The 25,272-nt window shown below is 41.1% G+C and overlaps 1 protein-coding gene across 2 annotated transcripts in view; it reads left to right on the plus strand.

The window, feature by feature from the left end:
* Positions 1–25,011, plus strand: part of pdss2 (prenyl (decaprenyl) diphosphate synthase, subunit 2) — a 42,122-nt gene extending 17,111 nt beyond the window's left edge. Inside the window, exons 3-9 of one of the 2 annotated variants that reach the window (XM_034112199.1) lie at positions 2,159–2,224; positions 4,522–4,720; positions 11,673–11,747; positions 12,447–12,608; positions 13,168–13,299; positions 19,344–19,379; positions 24,628–25,011. In XM_034112199.1, coding sequence (XP_033968090.1) covers positions 2,159–2,224; positions 4,522–4,720; positions 11,673–11,747; positions 12,447–12,608; positions 13,168–13,299; positions 19,344–19,379; positions 24,628–24,783 — 826 coding nt within the window. In that variant the 3' untranslated portion in view covers positions 24,784–25,011. The remainder of the gene's footprint in view (positions 1–2,158; positions 2,225–4,521; positions 4,721–11,672; positions 11,748–12,446; positions 12,609–13,167; positions 13,300–19,343; positions 19,380–24,627) is intronic. The other variant, XM_034112200.1, reaches the window with a different exon arrangement.
* Positions 25,012–25,272: the final 261 nt, after the last annotated feature.

Here is a 25,272-nt window from a genome sequence, read left to right on the forward strand (position 1 = left end):
GTGCGCTGGGTGCCTCAAAGAACTCCTTTCTCACTGCTGGCTGCCTCAACGCTCACGATGTGTGTCGAGGAGCTGGGTCTCTGCAGCAACATCCTAATATTAGACCAAATTGGGATAGCCCAGGCGCCATGGACGGGTGTGAGGCAGAGCCTTGTTGGCAGGTTGTTTCTCACTACAGGACACACACACACACACACACACACACACACACACACACACCCCTCATGTCACTACCTGGCACTTGCATCATTGTGACATTGGATCACTGAACCCAACATGCAGCATTCCGTCAGTCATGTGTGATGGATAGCCCCAACCCCCACACACACACACACACACACACACACACACACACACACACACACACACACACACACACACACACACACACACACACACACACAACACACACACACACACACACACCACACACACACACACACACACACACACACACACACACACACACAGCATGACTTGATCACCTCATTTGCACTGTCTTGCAACCCCATCCGCACCTCTCCTGGGCTCATTAGCACCTCTGATGGAAGAGATGGAGGGATGGAGGGAGTCGGGGTGGGGCGGGTTTTGGGCTGAGGGGGTGGGGGGTGATTGAAACCTCCGGGGACGGTCTCCTCCCTCCTGACAGGCAGCATTTGTAAAACATTTCCCACTCTGCTGCCTGACACTGATGATTCGCCAAATCACCGCCATGATAGATAGATAGATAGATAGATCGATAGATATATGTAGATAGAAACACACACACTCTACTAGTATGATAGTCCAACTTGTGCCTACCACACCTCTTTATTTCTGGTGACAAATGAGAGTGGTGCCACTGAACTCATCTCTTGGCGCATCTGATGGACAGGCCAGCTCTTTAAATCTCACACGGGGCCGCACTCACATCTGCAAGGCTGCATTTGATGGCGAGGCACACTGCAGAGGGAGGAAAATGGAACAGAACAGTCAGGACAAGGGGCGTGGTAGGGGGCGTTACACCTCGGCAAGATGGCATCGGTTGCTATGCAACTGGGCACCAAAGCTATTTATACACCGGCCCCCTTGTCCCCCTTTTTTCCTCCCCAAGCTCCACTGCTACTGATCAGGATTGCTGTACGGAGGCAAGGCTTTGGGATGTGTGTTTGCACCGGGGTTCATCTTGTTGGGTTTTTGGTCAGCCGCTGTTCAATGCTAGGCCTGTCACGATGATTACTTTTGTTGAACGATATCTTGTCCCAGAAATAATTGCGATAAATCATTTTATTTTTAATTTTAAGACTATTTAATGCCAGTGATGTATTAACATTGTTACTAAAAAGAAAATCAAGGTCATGTCTCAATATTTTAAATCAAAAAGATTTATGTTTCCTCTTGCAGTATTCCTGATGGCGTCCAAGTTGCATTGTGGGTAAAGTAGGCCCCAGGTTCTGACGAGGAAGATAAATGAGCAGAATAAGTCATTCTTATAATATCTTTTATCGAATTTAACCTGTGTCAATCATGAGTCCTTCAGTGTTATAGAAGTGTACTGCTAAATCAAAGCTCTATCTTGGTTAGCTCTATCTTTTATTGTAACAAAGTTAAACACATTTTTTAGATGAAGCTATGAAAATGCTCCCTTTTTAACTTTTCGGACCTGCAGTAAAGTGTTGATCTGAAGCCTAAAGCATTTGCAGATGGCAGGTTTATCACCGATTTATTGTAGTTTTACACTCAACGTAAGTAAAGTGCCACAGCAAGGCTGACCTTGCAACATTTAAAATGTTATTTGTATGACCTGAAATCAGCTCTTTATCAGCCTTCTCTTGTTGTAACAATGAACTCTCCTCTTGAAACCCTGTGGAGCGAAGATATCACTCAGAGGCACCTTGTGAACAAGCCACTGTAAATCTGCTAATTTCCTCTTTAAAGCCTGAACTTATTAACTCTCATTCGGGGCGACGGTGTTGTTGCTTTGCGTCGCCGAGCTGAGAAACCAACTAGACAATGGATGTGATTGAGAGGCGAAACAGATGACATTATTGAATTTTAATCACATCTTCTCCGCGCCGTCGTCGAACACGGCAATTACCTGGCTACAAAACGTGTGTGTGTGTGTGTGTGTGTGTGTGTGTGTGTGTGTGTGTGTGTGTGTGTGTGTGGGTGTGTATAGGAAGGGGTTGGAGCGGGAAGGCAGACGATCGGCTCATCAGGTTCTCACAGCGGCTGAAAGAAGGTCGTAAGTGGCTATCAGCGCTCCCAACCCTGTCTGGATAGATCCCTCCTGTCGCAGCAGAGCTCCTTCCATATGGAGAGGGGCCTAATTACCCCCCACCAGTGGTTGAATCAACATTTGATTATATCCTCCCCAAGGCTACTCTGAATGCCTCTATTCAAATACCACTTTTATTATGTCTTTTCTCTCATAATCAAGAATGGCTGTTATTTGCTATTGATACGTTTGATATATATTTTTAACACAACCCCTGACACTGGGGCAGTGAGATGTCTGACATATGTTCTGTTTGAGTACGCTGATTTTGACTTGAGTGGTTTATCAAACCCAATTGTTGTTCTAGAGCAGTGTTTTTCAAAGTGGGGGCCTCGACCCCCCGGGGGGGCGCCAGGGGGGTCACGCAAAGTTTGAGGGAAAGGGGAATTTAAAAAAAAAAATGTTTTTTTTTAGATGTTGTTAATAACTGCATATCTATATCTATATCTATGTGTCCTCTGATGCCAATCCTTTACTTATTAATATATATATTTTTTTTAAATCACACGGCCGCCCTTCAAGCCAATCAGAATCGAGCTGCCGCTACTGTGAGTGAAACTGAGTATCTGCTCAGCTTTTGGAGTAAGTGAGAGCTAGTGGATATTTCGCTCTTCAGCTGGATGAGAGCACGGATGCAGCAAATATTGATGTTTATATATATGAATATAAATATGTTTATTGTTAATATTACTGTTGAATATAAAATATAAATTATTAAGGCATAAGTCGCTTTCAAAAATGCTAAAAATATATGTTAATTGTTCATATTACTGTTCAAAATTATATAATATTATAAAGACAGAAATCACTTTAAAAATATGTTTACTGTTGATATTACTGTTTAATATTGTGTTAGGAATGTTTATAAGAGAAGACACAATGAATGACGAATGACAAATAATATAATAATAAGTCTGATAAAAAATTTTTTTAGAAGAATAACTGATTATTAATACAAATAAATAATAAGAAAATGTATTATGCTGTATGATTAATTTGTCATATTTTCCATTATAATATACTCATCATTTAAAAAAACAAATTGCAACAGGGGGGTCCCCGCCAGAGGATAATGCTATATGGGGGTCCTTGGCATGGCAACGTTTGGGAACCCCTGTTCTAGAGAACTCAGATTTTTGAATATACACGGTAATTTATTATTTAAAGTTGTCTAAATGTTCCAGATAGCAGTTGGTTGATGTTGTTTGGAGCAGCGCTGTGTATTTGAGTCAAATCAAAAACAAGACTGCAATCTGAATAACGCTGTTTTATTGAATAAATAAATGTGTTTCTCTTTTGCTAGACAAATACAATGAAACCCAGACTACCTTTGTTTTGATTGATTCCTTTGTGATCAGAACACCTGTACGTGATGCTGTGAAGAAATGCATATTTCACCAGCAAAAAGACAATGAATATGATCCTGTCAAAAAGCTCTAATGGCGCGTTTCCACTGCAGGCCTCGCTCGGTTTGGTTAGGCCTTATTAGGCCCGGCTCACTTTAATGCTGCGCTTCCATTACAGTTTAGGAACTGGGGTAGTTACTATAATAACGCAGTGTAGGCGGAGCCGTGACGTCATCTTCAATGAGAGCCCCAGAAAAACAACACAGCCGTTAGCTCTTAGCACTCAGAGCTCACAGCTCTTCATATCTGTTCAGAAACTAGACAAAAGTTAAACAAGTACAAACCCCAGACTGCCTGTGTCATGGCGAATACAGTCGCTGGTTTATTTATGTCTGTAGGCCGTTGTTGTGAGTGTGGACGGTCGGAGCATATATAACGTTAGCTTAGCCGATCTCCATTCAGAAAACACGCATTTTAAAAGGGTTTTCCGCCTGCCGTCTGTCTGCAGACTCGTCAAAGCATTAATTCATGGTCTTTACTAACCGGTATCAGTATGTTGTTACTTCGGCATCATTTAGAAACGTGTATTATAATTAAATCACGGTCAAATATGTTCATCTTGTTGTAGTTGTAGCCCCCTTGCCAGCGATTCTCTCTCTAGTTTAGCATACTCAGCCCGACTCAGCCTGGTTGTTCCTGGCCCGAGAACCACGATTTAGTCGGGCCAGAAAAAAGGTGAAAAAGTAGCCCCGGGCCAAAACTAGGCCAAGTGGAAACGCAACCAAAAACGCGCCCCGCACGGCTCTGCACGCTTAAAGCGAGCTACCCGCTGCAGTGGAAACGCGCCATAACTGTCAAACCTCTTGTAAAAGCTGTTGACAAAAAAGCCAAACATGTATTCTTTGTTTTGTTCTGTAGCCAGCGCAACTTGGCAGAAATCACAGAGTTGATCCACACGGCGTTCCTGGTGCATCGTGGGATAGTGGACCTGAAGGAGTGGACAGTCTCAGATGGCCCACTGAAGGACATGGAGTTCGGGAATAAGATCGCCGTCCTGAGCGGCGACTTCCTGCTGGCAAACGCTTGTACCGGACTTGCCCAACTGAACAACACTAAGGTACCATGTCTGTTAATAACAAATGATTAGAGTAACTGAAATGTTTGACCCATCATCAGTGATATCTTTGTGAAAACACCGCTTTGGACGATCTCCCGGTGGCCATTATAATCACTGTTGACCTTTATCCCTACGTCTTTTCTCACCCCCATACAGCATCCACACTCCATTTCAGAGTTCCCACTAATCATGGAATTTGTATAATATGATTTATTTTTGAGAGGTATTTTCCTTCTTTTTCCACAGCAGCAAACCCCTACATATTCATTTCATAGAACAACATTAAGTGGTTATCGTTGTCTTTTTATTTTGTCTCCATCTGGATCGGAGTCTGCATTGGTGTGATTTTTACACTGCAATCGCCAGAGGTCCTTTTTCATTCAAACAATGAAGCCCAGTGATTCGCATCCTGGGGGGCAGTGAGATGATCGCAGGGATCACGGGGATCAGTGGGATATTGCGCTGATCTTCGGAACGGGGGAGAGCTAGTTCGGGTTCTACTCTAGTCAGTATGTCGTTGTGTCCCTGGGCAAGACACTTCACCCAAAAATGCTCCTGTTGGGATTGCCCACAGTACTGAATGTATGTTACTCGCTTTGGATAAAAGTGTCTTAACGACTGACATGTAATGTAATCAATCTTGTTTGTATTGTGCTGTGGTTGGTCCGGCAACTTCCGTTATGTAGCCAAGATGGCGATTGTTGAGAGTAACCAGTATTCCACACTCAACTTGACCATTACGAGTGCTGCATCCGTGTTCTCATAGTGCACTGCATTTAGTCGTACTTCATTGGGATGCACTTTTGCACTCAAGATGGCTGTTGTTGGTACAGAAGTATGCAAATTGAAACAGGGTTTTATGGTCGAACTGAGGCGGCCAGCAATGGGGAAAAAAAGATGTTAGATGTTTACTAGAAAGTTTGTGTTTTTTGAGTGAGAGAACTAAAATTCAAGGGGCCCAGGAGCTGTCAGTGTGCTGCCATCTTGGATAATCATATCAAAACGTACAAGTGCTAGTTTCGTGTACCAGTGTGGTGCTGTACGGTTTGATATTATTTACACGTTTCCAGGTCATATTTAATGTCTTTCACACTTTATTTATATAAAACACTTTTCCGAAAACAGGTCTTTGTAATGGTTAAGAGTTTGGTCAGGAGACACTGTAAACATGGACGCCATGGGAATGTTTCTTATTGAGTTTTCTGGAGGTAAGTGTGGTGGTGGTGGTCGTGTGGTCACAGATCATATCGCTTTCGTAGCCTGGTAACCTCTCAGTGACAGAAGCTGTCACCACGCTGCTCTGTCAGAATGTGGTTGCCTGAGTGGATCAAAATAACCGTATCGCTGCCATCAGCTGGACCGAGCCTTATCGCTTTCCCTGACGACTCTTATTCAGCACACAGTCTAGGAGCAATGAGATGCCCTCCCAAATGGAAGCGGTATCCATGGTGGGAACACAGCAAGAGTTACGAGGAACCATTTCCTTTTGAATTCAAAATGATTTTTAAGGTGTGGCATTTCCTTTCCAGTGCTAATTGGCTTCCATTAAGAGTTGTCCCTGCAACAGTACTGTGTGAGATAATTGACAAACGGGAATTAGAGTAATGGAAAAGAAAAACAGATCTGCTGATGACTTGAGCTAATGATGATGTAATCAAATCAGCATCCACACTGTGCGTTGGCACTGGTTGAATGGAAGTTGTGGAGCATCTGTCCCTCAAGTGGGGCTCATTGTCAAGGTGAGAGCAAAGCCATTCAAACTCAAGTGGCACCAAATGACACCAGAAACTATTTTTCCAAAACAAACCTGCTGTGTTTAGAAGGAATGCGAGTGTAATGTGAAGCGGCCACAGGACACGTCCCCAAAAAAGGAAGTTTTAAAGGTAATAAGGAGATGGACATCTGATAGCCAACAGTTGCTCGTGTTTGAAAAGGTTAGCAAAACAAAACAAACCGAGGGCAAACCACGGTGTGCACTGATGCTCATATTCTGCTGTGTTTGTGTCGAGCTGTTCTTAAATACCTTTTGGCCAGGGGGGGAATTAGGTTAAAGCAAAAGCCAATCATTGAGTTTAAGTTACAGGAATTGGATATGTTTGGGACATTTATTTTTTTCAATGGTGTGGTGATCCTGTTTACTCCCCTCCTGTTCATGTTGACTTTCCTTCATCACTTTTATTCGGTTTGAGTGAAAGAAAACAATCTAAGTTCATTTGACCTGAAGTGGTCTTGTAAATTAGGAACTTTGAGTAGATGCACACAACATCATCAAACTATTGTGTCTATCCATTAATGGCTCTATTAAAACAAAGATGTACATATTGTAGCCGGCATGAAAATCAAGACTACACTCGAGTTGTGAGGCAATACAATGTTCCAAATTCAAACGGCAAAGCCAGAGATAGTCTAGTCTTTAGAATGGGTCAAGTTCCAAAAACACTACATTTCCTATGATGCAACTGGAAATCATGTTTTGTTAGACCCCCTACTCTCACCTCGTTTTTTACCCCACACCTCCAGTTCATAAAAATAACCCAGAAAATATTGCCCAATTTAACGCTGCATATTTTTAAAAACGCACAGTTGATACACACACAGCTTGGACCGCTGTGACATTCGGGGATTTAGAACATTTTAGTTTTTATATTTGCATCGTTTTTTAATCTCGGCGTGTTTCTCCTAATGGAAGATATATGGGCCGTTGTAGCGCGTTGGCACCTTTCGGCCACCATACATAAACCTACATAAAACACTACTGGAGCGGGAAACTCAAAAAGCATAATAGGGCTTCTTTCAAGTTTTAGAGCCACAAAAAAAATTGTTGGACATAATAATCTTATCTTATGTTATTATACTGAACATATCAAGCTTTGCTCCTAGGCTAACTAGGAACTTCCCACTTGTAATCACTAATTGGTTTAGCTCATTAGGATAAACAAGGATACAAACAGACATTTACATTTTTGAAACTTAACATTTCTCTCCGGCAAATGCAAAGAAAGCAAACTTTAGATATGTATGACTCTGCATCAGCTCCAAGGGGTGTTCAAAGAGTGCCGTTTGAGTCTGGTATGTATGAAAAACAGATTGCCTGTCTCTTCTTGCAGCTTGTGTGCGGCCATTGTCCCTCATCTCTTTAACACACAGGGTGACAGATGAGTCGTTCTTGCAGCTTTCAAAGTTTTTCTCATAAACCGGGCCTTTTTCTCCTTCTTCTTCTTTTAAGGCAGTGAGAGTGATGGAGATTATGTGTCGTGGCCTTGAGAGGAAACCTATGCCGCTACTTGTATAAACTGTAAAGTAATCTCACCGCCAGGCTCCGGTTTCTCCCCCCTCGCAGACCTGTCGGCAAAACACGATCTGGCTGGATTTGGGAATGGAGTAAGGGGGAGGCAGGGGGAGAGCTTATCTGATACTTTCCAAAAAAAGACCCCCACCGGCCCCCACTTCCCAAGGCAGGCAGAGACACCACATCTGGTAATACTGTAGGCACATTGTCCTTCCAGGTCTGCGGGTGGAGCTCGGGTTTCCTCAATATTTTCCCCCGGTGGGTTCAGTTACCCAGAGGGCACGGCGGGGGCTGACGGAGCAGCGTCACCAGACTTTTCTGATGAACCAAGGATGTCTGGGATGAGCTGAAGGAGCTCTAAATTTAACCTCATTCATGTGAACCGTACGGGCGTGGCCTCCACCCCCCGTCCACACAGGTCTGAGGCTGTGAATGAAGGACGGAGACTTTTCATTTCCCCTCATACATTAGATCCAGACCTGTCATCTGAAATGATGCAGTCTCTCATCTGGGGGTTGATAATCGGCTGCCAGTGTTTCTCCAAGCTAAAAATGTAGTCATGCATGCCCCCTGTAAGAGGGAATAGGCAACTGCAGCAGACACTCGCACCTCCACAATGCACTGTGGGAGAGAATTGGTTTGTTTATTTATATATGTTTTAGTATGAATTGTAATTCCAAAAGCAGCATGTTTTCTTTTTGCCGCATATTTATTATATTATAGTGTAAAGAGTCATATCAAATACCAAGATCACAAAGGAACACAAAATGAAACCAATGCAGCATGATAAAAACAAACACATCATCGAGCAAAAAATGATTAAAATAAAAAACTTGAAGAGTTTTCGATTTCGTGGACTAAGTTAGAGTCAATAAAGAAAAATGATGAAAAAAATCATAAACCTAAAAATATATATTTGAGAGATTATGTTTAAAATAAAAGGTTTTTCTCCATTTCCAGTTTACATTTTCTTTCTTTGCTTTCTCTACCTAAAAAACACTGACTCATTAGTCGACTTTTGATCTTAGTAAACTAAGATTTCTCTTCTAATGCTTTTCCACATTGATAAGCACATTGCTAGTAAACACAATATTTCAAGTGATTATCCATGATATCAACTAATTGTTTCATTCATTCAAACGTATTCTCTGAATTATTTTCAGCCTATTCTGTAAGTATCAACAGATTATTATAACCGATCTGCAATGCTCAAAGTCCAAACTGCTCTATCTTCTATACGCACTCATGTGTTCATATTATTTATAAAAGCGTCAAACAACAGTCCATAGAGTTTTAAAATAGTGTCTTTATTGTACTGTCTGTATTTATACAAGCTTCATAGCTTATTCAATATTTATACTACTGTTCATGCTTCTCTTGCACCTCTGGTCTGATGATAACTGCAGTGACAATGAAGTGGATTCCAACACTGAAAAGAGTGAAAACAAGGTGTTGTCACTTGTATTATGTGAAATCTGCCGATAGAAGAACGGAAATGTGCTTGGTGAGATATCTTAAAGAAGATGGGATGTGTAGATCAGACCTTGTGATTAGCTGGCAACACTTATTTTGAACTATATTTTACGGGAATCAGGAAATGTTTTCCAAAATAAGCCACAAATGCTCATAAGTTCTTTTATTTTTTAGATGCAACTCCAAATAAGATGTTTTCAAGAGACCTAATAACATACAGTACTTAAGATGCATTGTCTGAAAACAAGACCCTATATCCCACTGCATTGTTACTTTAGTACTTTACCTTTGAGTTATTAGCTCTTATATCAAGTGTAAAGACATATTCTGACTACATATTAGACAAATATACTTGGCAAGACTTCCAGTTTGTGTACTGCATCTGAATCAAAGGCACAACGTGAATAAATCAAACATTGCAGAGAAAAAGAGGAGGCTCAAATCCGATCATGGCTCTTTAACCTTATTTCCCCCCTGGACACAGTTCTATTTGGTTTCACCGTCTGACTTTTAGCTCCATTTCAGCCCCTCACACCGGACCGACACCGGATCTGTCTATCCTCTGGACTCTTCTATAAATACAAAGTATAATGAAGCAAGATAATGAGCCGCTGAGTTTACTTCTCGCCTCCTGTTCTCTTCACAGCCAGCTGTTGAGATGAGCGCTGTCACCTCTCGCTTCAGTCAGGGGGAAATTGTGTTTTTTGACTTGTAATGAAGGAGCAGGTTATGGGTTCAGAGTTAAAGGACGCCTCAACAGGACACACGGCTGATCAAACACCGCAAAAAGTCGATTTTCAATCATGTAAAAAATCCTATATCAAAGAAATATAAATGTGTTTTGTGGCAGTTTTTATGTAAGAGAATTTCAATGATGTCTATCTCTGTTGCCCATAATGACCTTAAATGTTTTACTGAGATGATATTACTGGTTCTGAGTACCTTTTGTAATGCTTGAAGAGTGACCAGTATTTTAAAGCTGTTCGACCAACAATGGTAAATACAAAACAGCTTGGCTGAAGTCATCATTTATCCCTTCATATGTTAAAAAGCAGATAGAATTCACAGGTTTTGTGTCAATCTAAAACCAGAGCGCAGCAACGTTGCACTTTTCACATCTGAAACGCACTAAGTAAGAGTCATTTGAACTGTTGGCAAGTTTCTTATATCATATATGCCATGGACCCACCATAGCCAATATGTATTCCCCTTATGTCAAGAGGATAGCACTTTTCCCTCCATGTTGAGCAAGAAAAGCTCTTTACTTTGTATCCAGACTGCTTTAAGTGTGGCTTAGGGTTAATGGCACCAGCATTTGCTACATTTGATCACATTTCCCTTCATATTGAGAAATATATATTTATTTGATTTGCATCCATACAAATGTTCTAGTTATTTAGTCTGGCTGCACTTTTGAGATAATTAATTATACTTGTTTTAAAAAACTTTGACAAATAAAAAAATCTGTTGGTTGATGATTTTGCTCGTTGAAGTAATACTTTGCCCCTTTTTATTGCAGTTTATTTTGGACTTTTTGCTGTTCAATATTTGACTCAGTTGTAATCATGTCAGAGAATGATGTGTGCAGGGTGTCCGGCCGCGGGGTCTTAAAAAGTATTAAAAGTTGATAAAATCAATTTAGCGAAAATTAAGGCTATTAAAAAGTATTAACCCGCATTTTCCAAGGTATTACATTGTGTAGCTTGTTTTCAATGAGTATATAAATGGTCCAAAGAGGTTGTGTTCTACAGTGTGCCTGAATGTAATCATGGCGTAGGTGTGTAGTGTGATTCTGTGGAGTTTATTTATGGAATCCCGTTGGATGTGACGTCATCTGAGCAGGACATCGCGCGCTCACTGCTTGATAGTGCGAAGGTCCGTTTACTCCGGTTGTTAAACAACATCGTTATGGGGAAATGCAAGTCTGCGTCCAAATGGTTGGAAGATAAGGATGAAGGACAATACTGTATATAGTCAATGTGAGGTAAAGTGTCGCCAATGTAACCGGTTAAAACTCAAAGTGGCGATGATGTCTTAAAATGTATGGAAAGGGTCTTAAAAGGTTTTACATCTGACTTCAGGATTCCTGCATACACCCTGTGTGTGACTGTATTGTCCTTTTAATTCTGACAATGCTTAACGATTGAAATGTTCACCCAAAGGTTTAATGTTATCGTGTCTGCGTTGCAGGTTGTTGAACTGATCTCGAGTGCTATTGGTGACGTGGTTCAAGGAATCTACAACGAGAACACCAGTAATACGGAGGTAAAGCATCGTTTATACGTTGATGCCAGGACAAAGCCCAACAGACTACACACAGTTGGGCTTTGTCAATCATTTGGCTGTTCTTCATAACTCCCATAAACGGACTCAAAACAACAAAGAATGCATTCCAACAAGTATTGTGCGTCTGTGTCTAAAGCCCTTGTTGCCAATGTTGTGATTCACACCTTATTCTCCAAATATCAAACAAATATCCTCCTCCAATAGTTTCCAGCTGTGCACAGAATTCAAATGAAATACTGCTTTGTCAATGGTTCTGAATCTAGGCGCTACAAGCTGTTATTAATAAGAAAAAGTACACATTTTGATCAATAACGGATTGAAGATGGTAAACAGAGTTTCTCTTAATGTTCTGCAGTGGGTCCTTTCCCACAGGAGTGTGATGTTGTGTAACTCAGACAGAGTTCCAGTTCTGACCACTTCTTCTTCTGTCTGGTTATTCAAGAAAATGCTCGAGCAATAATTTAAACCTTACAATAAATATTTAAGATGCACCTTTTCTCTATGAGTAAAACAAATGAATAACTGCGGAGGTTTTTGTAGATATGTTGGTGTTTACTTCTGGTGCACAGTCTTCAACACGGAAAAAATGAGCGAGTTTTTTTTGTTTGAGGTGTTCTGATGAAGTTGCGCAGTGGCATCAGTGGCAGCTCAGTGTCTCCGCCCCTCTTTTCTCAACAGGAGAACAGTCTGGATGTGAAGGCGTGGGAGGAGCACACCTTCCTGTCCCATGGTGCCCTGCTGGCCAAGAGCTGCCAAGCTGCCATGGAGCTGGCCCAACACGACAAGGAGGCCCAAAGTATGGCCTACACGTTCGGCAAACACCTGTCCATGGGCCACAAGGTGAGTCGCCTGATCCCCCCCCATATATTTTTAATATTCCACAAAAGTTTTTGAATTTTGGGATATTTTTATATTTTATCCAATGAGGTTTGAGGATTTGAACCCAAGGTGTCAGGGGCTTTGATATAGCTTTTCTTCACTCCTGACCACTGTACGTAAAAAGGTATTTTAATTTTAAGGTACTAGTAGGTTTACACATACGAGTAATTTGCTTTGGTAGAATGCTATGTAATGTTACTGCGCCATGCCAATGCTCAGATCAATATATGTATTTTGAACGGCCAGATTTTGTTGGTACTGGCTTAAAAACCATGTGTATCCCTCCCACTCTCCTGCTGCGGCCCCCTGCAGCGGCCTGTCTGCAGGCCCCAGCGGCTACAAGGAATCTCAGCGGGGGGGACAGAAATGATGTGTTTGAAGGACAAGCATCAGGCTAGCTGTGCCTTACAGTGTCCTGTTCCTGCTCGTTAACAGCTTCACTCAGTGTTCTCTCCCCTGTGCGGCTGTAATTGGTGTCTGGAGGTGTAATCTAAGTCTGAATGTGCTCCATCTCCTGCAGCTCAACTCTGACCTGCTGCCGTTTGTAAAGAGCAGCGCAGGAGAGTCTGCGACATTCAGCTTTAGCGCCGCCCCCGTTGTTTTCCACCGTCAGATTGTCGGGCAGGAGCGGTGGAGTCAGCAGCTGCAGCAGGTAGGAATGGCACCACTGCAGAAATGACATCATACATACGTCCTACATGTGTTCTTTGTTTGAAAGGAAGGTTAACCCTAACCCTAACCCTACAGGCTCTACGGCAGGGGTCTGCAACCTTTTTGACCAAAAGAGCCATTTTGCTCCCTTTTCCAAAAAAAATGTTTGTCTGGAGCCGCAAAACATATTTCATAGCTTGATAGCTTATAAAGTTGTATTTATTGTTATATCATAGACAAAAACTACAGTTTTGTTGCATTTATTATTTATTACATGATATAAAACTGTTAACCTCTAATAAGAAACAAAGAACTCTTATAAGGAGAATTAAAAATAATACACAGGCCTACTTTAAAATAAATGAAACACAGCACTTGGGGAGTCCTCTGCGCATTTGAAGGGGAAAATATATAATTAAAATGGGCCCACTTTGAAATGAATAAAACATATATCTGCACCCTAAAAAGAGTTAAAGGTAGGGTAGGTAATTTTGGAGGAACCAGCTTGAGTGCGCTAGGATTTGAAAATACACAACTGGAAAAAATCTGCCCCTTACTTCAGACTTCGGCCCATTCCCAAACCGCCCCCTACACCCTACCCCTCCGTTTGCGCGTTCACGCAGAGGGTCCGCCATATTGAGGGCTGTTCCAAAGCAACGAGTGTGGAGGGGGAGTGGGCTATCAAGCCCTCAAACAGCGAGTCTGCAGCGGTGCTGACTTGAGACCGGTCTCTACCTGACCGGAGTCACGCTGTGTGTGTCCGTCAGGAAACACGCTGTTTACAAGTAGTTCCAGCAAACATCCACTGATAAACTGCGATGTTAACAGCCTCATGATAACCATATGTTTTTAACTTAGGATCAAACTGTGTTTAGGTGTTTAGTCTAGAAAAAGGTAAATGTGTGCATTTTATTATAAAGTTGTGTATATTTACAGACCGTTGCAAAAACTAAGAAGCTTATACACATCAGGTTTAAAACTAAAAGAGCTTTGAAACACAATGAAAGATGTTTGGAGTTTTATTTGAGTTATTCATTTAAACTTTTTGTCTAAGAGATGCTGATTTGAAACCGTTGTTACATACAGTTACGGCATTTCCTGTTTCTGCCGGAGAGAAGAGAGGCCGTCCCAAAGCTTGCTGCTGTGTTTACTCCCTCCATCTGACAGGAGGAGCCTCGTTGAGCTGCGAGTGTGGCTACAGACGGAGTTCACTCCGTCACGGAGGGGTAGGGTCGAGGGAGTGGTTTGGGATTGGGCCTTCCTCATGGGAGCCTGCCTGCAGACCTCCACTCTCAGGACAGTTCCGGTGCAGGCTGCACTCTCAGGACACCTCCACTGTCATACAGGAAGTGACGATTCTGACGCGTTTTTTTTCCCGCCCACCGAAGGACTCGTTTGATGGAATTTTTCAAATCACAATGGAGACTCATCACGGAGGTGATGAGTCCGCCCACCGTGCACTTTGGGTCGGCCTTGGTCAAGCCCTTTTGACCCCCCCAGCCTGGTTCTCGTAAAAGTTTTTCGCTCAAATTACACCATGGAGGAATGTAACGGGAGTTAACAGGGGACTCTGCCCGCCTCACGAGTGCCTATTTTCAGACACCTTTTTTCCCCCCATTTTCCGGGGACATTACCCAGTCTCGGGTGTCCCCCACGGCCTGTGTCCAGCCCCCCCCCCATCCATATATTAATGGATTTTGACAATTATTGTTGCATTTTTCTCCTCTCCTCTCACTGATCGAATGGCGAACGCGACCCACACCTTGTATGTAGTTAATATCAGTTAAGTATCACTTTTCATCACTTAGATTGATTGAACTGTTCTGCCCTTACAGCGCGTATCCCTATGCGTAGCTAGACAGTTAGCTAACATTTAAAAGTCCTCCAATAAAGATGCAAGGTTTTCTTTCTTGACTTTACTGTTCTTCTTTTACCTTACCGTAAAACTGTAACAATACAGAAATAAAACACATAAGTATGCAGGCTTTACATAACATATAAGTAGCAGCACTGTACAAACGACACACATACTACTATTAGGAATTAGCTATCATTAGCATCACTATTAGCTAGCACACGTCAGAATCGTCACTTCCTGTACTGACAGTGGAGGTCTGCACCGGAACTGTCCTGAGAGTGGAGGTCTGCAGGCAGACCCCTCTCGACTTATTTACAGAGCCCCTCCTCCAACACACACGAACGCGCACATGACCAATGAGGGCACGAGATAAGTTTGTGCACAGATGGAAGGCTGACAGGCAGGTAGGCCATCCAGTTATTTTAGCCGGGCCGGCTAAAATGATTGGTCGTGCTTTTTACAGTACTACGGCTTCCACAGATGACATATTTTAATGTATTTATTGTCAAAGCATTTAATATATTCATTGCTATCGGGACGTTAAGAGCATTCCATGGAATATAACAAAAAAATATGAGTTGTTATTTCAGATTATGTGTGCAGTGGATGCACATGATCTTTAGTTTGCTAGTTATTACGAAGATTACTTCAGGAAATTGTGTCGATACAACGTTTTCATTGTTACCAAGGTGGTTGCTATGGACGCTGCTATCGATATTATTTCTGTTATGTTGTGTAACTGTTTAATGGTGTAATCTTTATTGCTACCCCCTTCCCCGTCAATGTATAGTGTTGGTCCACAGCGCAAACGTATTAGTTTAACAAAATCTGTATCTAAAATTGTGGCATAGATACGTTATTTGCCCTGTGCAATTCCAGTCTCACATCTCACATCACATCGTCATAAACAAATACCGGAAACAGACCGAAAACACTTTATTCCGAGTGTGCTTGCTTTTCTCCTTGGAGGTCATCACATAACGGCATTGTAATACACGGTTCGGCTGCATTAAATGTTACATATCTGCCGTAGTTCTGTATTTATAGAGCCCTGATGAGAAGACTTCTAGACAAACATGAGGAACTGCCGCCAACACTGGAAACGTGACATGGATCTTTTCACACAATACATGTCCTTGCAGTATCAACACTAATTCGGCTGACTTTTATATTTGATCCAATTGGTAGATGGGCTGTATTTACACCATAAAGGTGCACAGCTGAAATAAAGGGACACCTAGTGGTTTAAAGCATGTTATTGAATTTCATTATTTTTATTATTAGATATTAATAGGATCCCTATCAAGTATATTCATTACTCGTTATTCTCTACTAATAGTTAATTAAAGACTGTATATAATGACTATTTTTCACATCCCTTTCAAGATTTCAAGATTTTCTAAGGTTTATTGACATATGATATACACAAACGGTGTAGTTATGCAATGAATGAAAAACTTTGTGTATACCTCCAGCAATGTTAACTATGTTGAAGCACTTATTTTAACTGATATTATACATATGTATTATACTCTTATATAAGATGTATGTAGATAGTATAAGAAATGTGCAGAATATGACAGTTTAATGGTGGAGGTACACACATATTGATAGATGTCTTGTAATGCACTGTTGAGGAACCTGTGACCCAAGTGTTTCATCTCCGGCCTTGTCAGGTATTGAACAATCAATAAATAAAGAACACAGAATTATTCAATATGAAACACAGAATTTATGTGATTATACTAAATGATTTGCAAATAAACACCACTGCATATTTACAACTGTTACACATGCTGATGTAACGCAAATGTTCCAACTTGGGATCAATAAAGTACATCTTATCTTAAGATGATTGATGGCTACTGCCATATTTGCACAATGTGCCTCTGAACCTTGACAAGTGCATGTTTCAGGCTCATCAATGGACAACAGGAGGGGTCACAGACATAAGACCAGCTGTTAAAATAAAGCTCTTCTGACCTTAGCTGTCGTGTGGGTATACATTAATGCTGCCCATTATGGGCACAAGCAATTTTCACCCATTTATTAATTATGTTTTAAATTTGAGTGTTTCCTGTCCCCTAAACCTCCAGGGATGTACACAGTTTAATACTGGCCACTTCTTATTATGGGAAATACGAAAATGTCTTTTAAAACTACAACTCCCAGTAGAGACGTGCCATAGATAGAGAGCATGTTGCGAAACACAATAGCCAGCATGTGTAGTTCTGGGGACGGGGTGGGGGAGGGGGGGACGCGTGGACCCGTTCAAATCCAGTTTTGGACAGTCTGCCGTGGTTCCATCCCATTTCAAGTGCTGTTCGACGCTCTGCACACTCTCCAATCACAGAGCTTGAGGACTATCACAGGGTTTGTCAAGCGAAGCGGAGAGAATACTTACTTCCGGGTGTAATATTCTGTAAAGCAAATGAGCTGCTCCGACCCTCGGTCCTGACGGACTCCAACGTGTGTTTATTAATCAAACAAATAAATAAACACAAGGATAATTATGTGTTATTGTTGAGTAAATGGAGAATTGCACAGGGGAAAATAACATATCTATGCCACACTTTTAGATGCGGATTTTGTTAAACTAATACGTTTGCGCTGTGGACCAACACTATACATTGACGGGGAAGGGGGTAGCAATAAAGATAACACCAGTAAACAGTTACACAACATAACAGAAATAATATCGATAGCAGCGTCCCTAGCAACCACCTTGGTAACAATGGACACAATTTTCTGAAGTAATCTTCGTAATAACTAGCAAACTAAAGATCATGTACATCCACTGCACACATAATCTGAAATAACAACTCATATTTCTCGCATCAAATGACATCAAAACGCATTTTAATGGCCAAACTAACTTTAAAATAGGCATTTTACACCGAGAATAAAACGAAGTTCGGCCATGTTTCTTTTTTCTGCAGGGAGAAATTTGACGCCAGCTATTGGAATGAATGGTGAAAAAAAACGTAGGGATCTTACAATTTCAGAGGCGTTTTTGTAGAAATACTACGTCCTGCGTTGTGGACCAACGTAGTTATTACATGTTTTTTTGTGAGACTGGGTTGGTTATTCGCCTGCAAGAAAAGGCGCTGGTGCGGGACCGTAGCAGGATATGATGCATATTTTAGTTGACCTAATTAAAACCGTTATGTTTTTTATGTATGTGTCACAGTATCACCTCAAAATAAAAGATACGAAATATTATCAACCGTGCAACAAAATATAAATAGTCATACAAATACTTTTATTTATTTCCTTCTTAGCTCAAGGGAGCCAGAGTAGAGGGCTTAAAGAGCCTCATGCGGCTCGAGAGCCGCGGGTGCCGACCCCTGTTCTAGGGGATGTGTTACGTGCCAAATGAGTAGCTGTCTGAGCTCAATTGCATAATCTCAAAGTTGTAACAGGTTTTTTTAGCGGTTTAATGTGTAACATTTCAACATTATAATGTCTCAAAAGACTATGTTGACAAAACTATGAAACCAAGAGAAACCAGATTTTGATCAAGTTAATGGTCCGTTTCATTTATCCCCTTTGAGCCTGTGTCCGTGTCATAAACTGACTTGTCATACAGATGTAAGCCACTTTATTACAAGACATTTTTAGATCTTGTTTTGTTTTTTTACTATAACACGATAAATGATTTTACTCATGTTACGTATGGATCAAACATTTTCAGAAAAACAACAGCATTTTTCTTCAACAAGCAACCAAACTGTCAATGCAAGCAGCCTGGATTTTTAAGAAGTTTTAGCCTTGAAATAAGGGGAAAAAGAAAGCCTTGGAGGTATTTTAATGAATGAATGTTCTAATAATATAATGCTTTTTTTTTAAGAGTGCTTTTCTACAAACTCAAAGACACTTTACAGAGTCAAAATCATAGCTTAAACCAATGCAATTAGATTTTTATAGTTGGTACATTTTTTAAGATGAGATTCATTTTCTTTTTCTTCAAAAATGTAGTCAATTTCAAAAGATGTTTGTTTTTCAGTATATCTTTTTTTAAACATAATTTATTTCCCAAATGATATATTTAAAAAAATGCATAATTTATTACAAAACAATATTCAGTTCAATCAAAATGGACTTGATTTAAAAGTTGTCCTCCTAATGTTCTATACCCTTTGAATCCTGTGTACTGTCACTGATAATGACTCTCTCTTCTCTTCAAGGTAAAGACACGGAGGAATGAACTGGATTACTCAAAGGTAAGCCCGTGGTTTATGTATTCCTTTATTCACATCTGACTCCACTATGTTAAAAAATGCCTTGTACCCAGATATGCATCCTCAGTTGCCTCTGTGCTGCGTTTAAGCTTTTATCATTTCACCTTCATATATTCACCTGTTTACGAGTCGGCAAGGCCTCTGACAGAGAGAGGAACAGGGCATTTTTCTTGCTGTAACATATATCAAAGTTGAGAAACAAGCTTCCCAAAGTCAATGTGTGAGGGGTGAATCGCTGATCGGGGTGCAAGAGGAGAGCGGAGCTGCAGAGGAGGGGTCTGATGGTGGTGTGGGGGTTATCTGGTCCCGCCTGAAACCAGAGCAGGAAGGATTAGTTACCGAGGCCTATTTACGGAGGAGACCCGAGAGCTCTGAGACAGTGGCATTGTGAGAGAATCTCCTTCAGCAAAAAAGGGGACAGAGGAGAGGTTTGAAGGGAAGGAGAGATGAGGGGACACAAGGAGGAAGCTGAGAGCAGCAACACGGGGAGGGATACCATTTTGGGGAGGAACAAGAAAGACCTTGAGTGTAAAGTTTTTGATTCAGAACAGAGATGGGGGCGCATAACTGCAGGAACTTTGTCATGTGCTTCATCTCCATCATTTGATTTAATAACTATCATTGTTTGCAGAAACTCCCATTTTACAGCTTTTCCATTTGGGTGGAAAGCAAGTTCTATGGAAGCAATAAGATTACAATTAAAGTGTAATATGTACTAGATTACATTATAGTTATAGTATTATTTTGTTACCTTTTTAGAGGTATTAAAACGAATATCTAGAAATAATGACTGACTATGAAAGAATTAAACGTTCTAATAATATTGACTATGTTGCGGGTATCAAGTGATGATTTCAATGACTGATCTAATTATCCCTGCTGTCGTGTTCGTTTCTCCCCCTTTAGTGTTCCTCCGCTTAGATTTGACCGTACAAAAAACATTAATCATCACCAATTTTGATTGAACCCCCTTTTATCTGTAAACAATGTCTCAGACTACTGGTTTACGTGGAATAAGTAAATTAACATTTAGTACATTTTGGGTGTGTACTATACTGATGGATAAACATAATCTAGGGTTACCCATTCATTTGCTATGGCAGTCATTTTTGAACAGGAACATCATAGGTGTTACAAAGTGAACTAAACCACTCAAAATTCAATGAAAGTGGTGATCAGCAATTTGATATGTTCAAATGCCTTCTGCGGAGGCCTTAAACACATTATTTATGATTGATTCAAGTAGGAAATCGGTCACATTTGACCCGAACATGACAGCAGGGCTAAAAATGACTCACAGAATCTTTTTTTTTACATCACATTGGCAGAAATGGGCTTCCATAGGTTCCAAAATTGGTGAACGTGAATATTATCTAAAGACATTAATATTCACACTAATAATAAAATAAAATCTGACTACATTGAAAAAGGGAGGATGACTTACTTTTGCCTAAAGCCTTTCAGAAGCTTCAACCCATTCACTGAGATAGTGATTAGATCAGTGAGTAGAATTAAACAAAGTGAATAAAAAGCATCACGCAACATGACTCTCTTCATGTAGGGACATCAGAAAATGGATGGATGTGGAACTTATAAGGTCAACTGAGATACAGGATACATTAAGTCAATGCAGAACAAATAACAAGTGGGACATGAGGGTGGAACATATTTTAGTTTTAGAATAGAATAGAATTCCTTTATTGTCATCGCACCAGGTACAACGAAATTTAAAAAAGCAATCCTCGCAGTGCATTTCCACATAAAACGAATAAATATATATCTATATAAACATATACACACATAAACATATGCTCACACATCCATACCAACATGCATACATACAGTAAGCAGAGCAGGTGATGCAGAGTTCAGCACCCGCAGGCTTTGTTAAAGAGGAAAGGCCTTCGGGAGGTTAAAACGCCCTCAGCAAAAGATGTCCAACACACCAGGAGAGAGGCACAAAGAGACACCCACATTCTCCCAGTCTGAATACTCAAGCTGTTGGTTAGGGCTGATCTGACATCATGTTTTCACTTATAAAATGTATATGTTGTGTGTGTTTGTAAGTCCCAGGTCTTGTATACAAAGACACTATTGTGTCATGACACAGATCAATCAGATTAATGATAAAAACCTGGAGGACATTATTCAACTTCTGAAATCCTCCTCCCGCTGCCTTGATATTATTCCAACAGGATGTTTTTCGTTGCATGGCCTCAGATCTACTTCATATAGTAAACAAATCTCTTCACTCAGGTATTTGTCCACAGGCCCTGAAAACTGCAGTCATTAAACCGCTCTTAAAAAAGAATAATCTAGATGCTTCAGTAATGAACAATTACAGGCCCATATAAACCTCCCATTTCTAGGTAAAATCATTGAAAAAGTTGTTTTTCAACAGTTGAGTAACTTCTTGCATTTAAATAACTGTTTCGATGTGTTCCAGTCAGGCTTTCGTCCAAACCACAGCACTGAGACTGCTCTTGTAAAGGTCTTCAATGACATCCACTTAAACACAGACAGTGGCATAACTTCAGTGTTAGTATTATTAGATCTCAGTGCTGCGTTTGACACTGTTGACCACAGCATGTTACTGGACCGACTGGAAAACTGGGTGGGACTTTCGGAAACAGTTCTAAATTGGTTTGAATCCAACTGGAAAAACGATGTCTCTTTAGGTAAATACACATCTGAGTTGACAAATATGACATGTGGGGTTCCTTGTCCATGCTTTTATCTTCAGTAGACTCGTCTACTGCAATGGTGTCTTCACAGGTCTCACTAAAACATCTATTAGAAAGCTGCAGCTGATTCAGAACGCCGCTGCTCGAGTCCTCACTGACACTAAGAAAGTGGATCACATCACTCCAGTTCTGAAGTCTTTACACTGGCTTCCTGTGTGTCAAAGAATAGATTTCAAAATACTGCTGCTGGTTTATAAAGCACTGAATGGTTTAGGCCCAAAATACATTTCTGACCTCCTGCTAAATTATGAACCATCCAGATCTCTCAGGTCTTCAGGGACTGGTCAGCTTTCTGTCCCCAGAGTCAGAACTAAACATGGAGAAGCAGCGTTCAGTTATTATGCTCCAAATCTGGAACAAACTCCCAGAAACCTGCAGGTCCGCTGCAACTCTGACTACTTTTAAATCCAGGCTGAAGACTTATCTTTTTGTCTCTGCTTTTAATTGAACTATTCATATCTTAGACTGCACTGTAACTTTTATCCATGTATTTTTTCTTTTAATGTTTAATTTATTAGCTTTTCTTTTTAATGACTGATTTTAAATGCCATTTTCTTAATGTCTTTCATTTGCTATTTCAGTGCTATATAAATAAACTTGCCTTGCCTTGCCTATTGAGAGTGAAGGTTCTTTTTTGTAACTAGATGTACTTTGACAGCAGTTTAAAGGCGCTCAATTATGCTTATTGCCCTAATGTTTGTATGTTGTGTCTCTACTGTGACATGTCTCCATGCTTTAATGTTCAAAAAGCTCTTTATTTTTCTCATACTGCCTGTACTGCAGCACCTCTTTTCACCCTCTGTCTGAACCAGAGCCCAGTCTGCTCTGATTGGTTAGCTGGCTGGCTCTGTTGTGATTGGTCAACTGCTTAGGCTAAAGGGCGGGACTTCTCTATCACGTACAATTCGTAAGAGTGCTAGCCAATAGCAGCATAGGTGTTACATAGTGATGTCACTATGTTAGTAGGGGTGTAACGGTATACGTATTCGTACCGAAATTAATCGGTATGGGCCCTTCGGTTCGGTACAGGTGTGTACCGAAGTGTACGAACAAATATAACGTTAAACGTAAAAAATTGAGAACGTAAACAACTTTTTGTAAGTAATCTCAGGTGCTGCGTCGCAGCATTCAGAGTAATTTGCTCACATTGGGTTCAGCACGTCATAGAGCGACCAAGTCATTTCATTGGACGAGAGGCATACTATGAGAGCTGGTCACAGGGATGCGTTCAAATGTAGTCAGTCATTTGAGGAACTGTCGAAATGTCGAACGCAGATAAAGTTGAGCTCGAAAATCCTCCAGCATCATTGAAGTCTCCGGTTTGGGAACATTTTGGTTTCGCAGTTACGTAAAAGGATGACGGACAAAGACAGGTGGACCGAACCAAAGCTGTTTGTCGGCATTATTCAACTCAAATTGGTTACGCGGCTGGCAATACATCAAACTTGCACACTCATTTGAAAAGGCATCATCCGAACGTGAATATCACCGGTACCAAAAGAAAAAAGACTGAAGTGCAAACCCGACTCCCACTAGCATTTAAGCCTCCACCACTCGCAAAACGTTCAGACCGAGCCAAAGCTATTACAAATGTCAAATATCCTTATGTTGCCATGGTAGCAAAGCGCTACCTGGCTGTATCTGCTACCTCTGTCCCTAGCGAGAGGTGTTCTCTCCACAGCAGGAGACATAATTAAAAACCCCCAAAAAATATTTTATGTTTGTGATAAAAAAAATTGCTGTACCAAACCGTGACCTATAAACCGAGGTACGTACCGAACCGAAATGTTTGTGAACCGTTACACCCCTATATGTTAGGGAAGTAAACAAAGGTGTCCAATGGAGGCATTTTTAAGGGGGAGAAAACTCCCTCTGGAGGGAACTTTGGGATTGTAGCCGTAACAAAGCTATATTACAGACTACAGGAAAGGGGAAACCCCAAGGAGCATAATAGGGCCTCTCTAAAATAATTCACATATTACGGCAATAACATTGAAACATAAAAACATTATATAATAAAGTGTGTGGATAAAGTTATCACACACACTTTCAATATCTTTGGGCAAGTACATATAATAACATCATCATTTTGGCACATTTAAGTTGCTGTGCAGTGATCTGATGCCACAATGAACAACAGCAGAGACAGAGGATCTGTGAGATGAAAGGTTAGAAACATAAGATAATAAAACATTCTGTGCATTCGCTACTAATCTTTTAAATATAATTCACCGCGATGAGTCTGACATGTTCCCCATGTAGTTAAAAGCAGTAGGCTGCCTCCAGCGGTGCCGGGGCAGCGTGCAATAACCGTACATGATTGTGTTATACAGTGGCTCTCTGCTTTTGCTTCAGTTCAATCCAGGTACTTAAGAGTCCCTTACTTTAAGGGTAACTTTCGCTGTCTCTTTAACACTTTGCAGCTGGATAGTAACAGGAGTGACACTAACGGTGACAAACTAACGTGTGTTTTCATCCCTCGACAGCTTTTGGCAGCGGTTAAGTCGGAGAAAGGCGTGAGCACAGCAATGGACTTATGCTGTTACCATGGCAACAAGGCTCTGGAGGCCATCCAGGCTTTCCCCTCCTCCGAGGCTCGATCCGGCTTGGAGAACATCGCCTCTGCCATCACCAAATTCTGACCTGTGGTCACACACACACGTACACACACAGAGTGTCTTTGTCCGCAACAGGATGAGGAGCACTGAACTGTTGACACTTACGAAACAAATCAACTTATTTTGTGCCAGGTGCCGACTGCTGGAGAAACGGTTTTGCTCTGCCGGGGATGACGGTGTGCATCAGAAATGCAATGGCTGTATCCATAAATGGTCATCTTTAAAAACAAGGAATAAAAACACATTACTTCAGCATCATGTCATGCATTGTGTCGGCTCCAACACGTACCTTCCTCTCCGGGTGGAGAAAATCTCACGCCAAGCTGCATTAAAAACCTGGCAGTTTATTACCACCTGGCTTATCAGCTAGGGCACATACCAGGCAGAACGTAATGTAAGATGTTTTGTAGTATTGTTATTGTCATCTGGAAAATGTGCCATGAACGGCAGCTGATCACTTCACCCAGGTTCACCCGCTCATTACTGTACACCTCAGAGGATGCTGAAACCATA

Source organism: Pseudochaenichthys georgianus, chromosome 22 (assembly GCF_902827115.2).
Source record: "Pseudochaenichthys georgianus chromosome 22, fPseGeo1.2, whole genome shotgun sequence".
Classification (NCBI taxonomy): Eukaryota; Metazoa; Chordata; class Actinopteri; order Perciformes; family Channichthyidae; genus Pseudochaenichthys; species Pseudochaenichthys georgianus.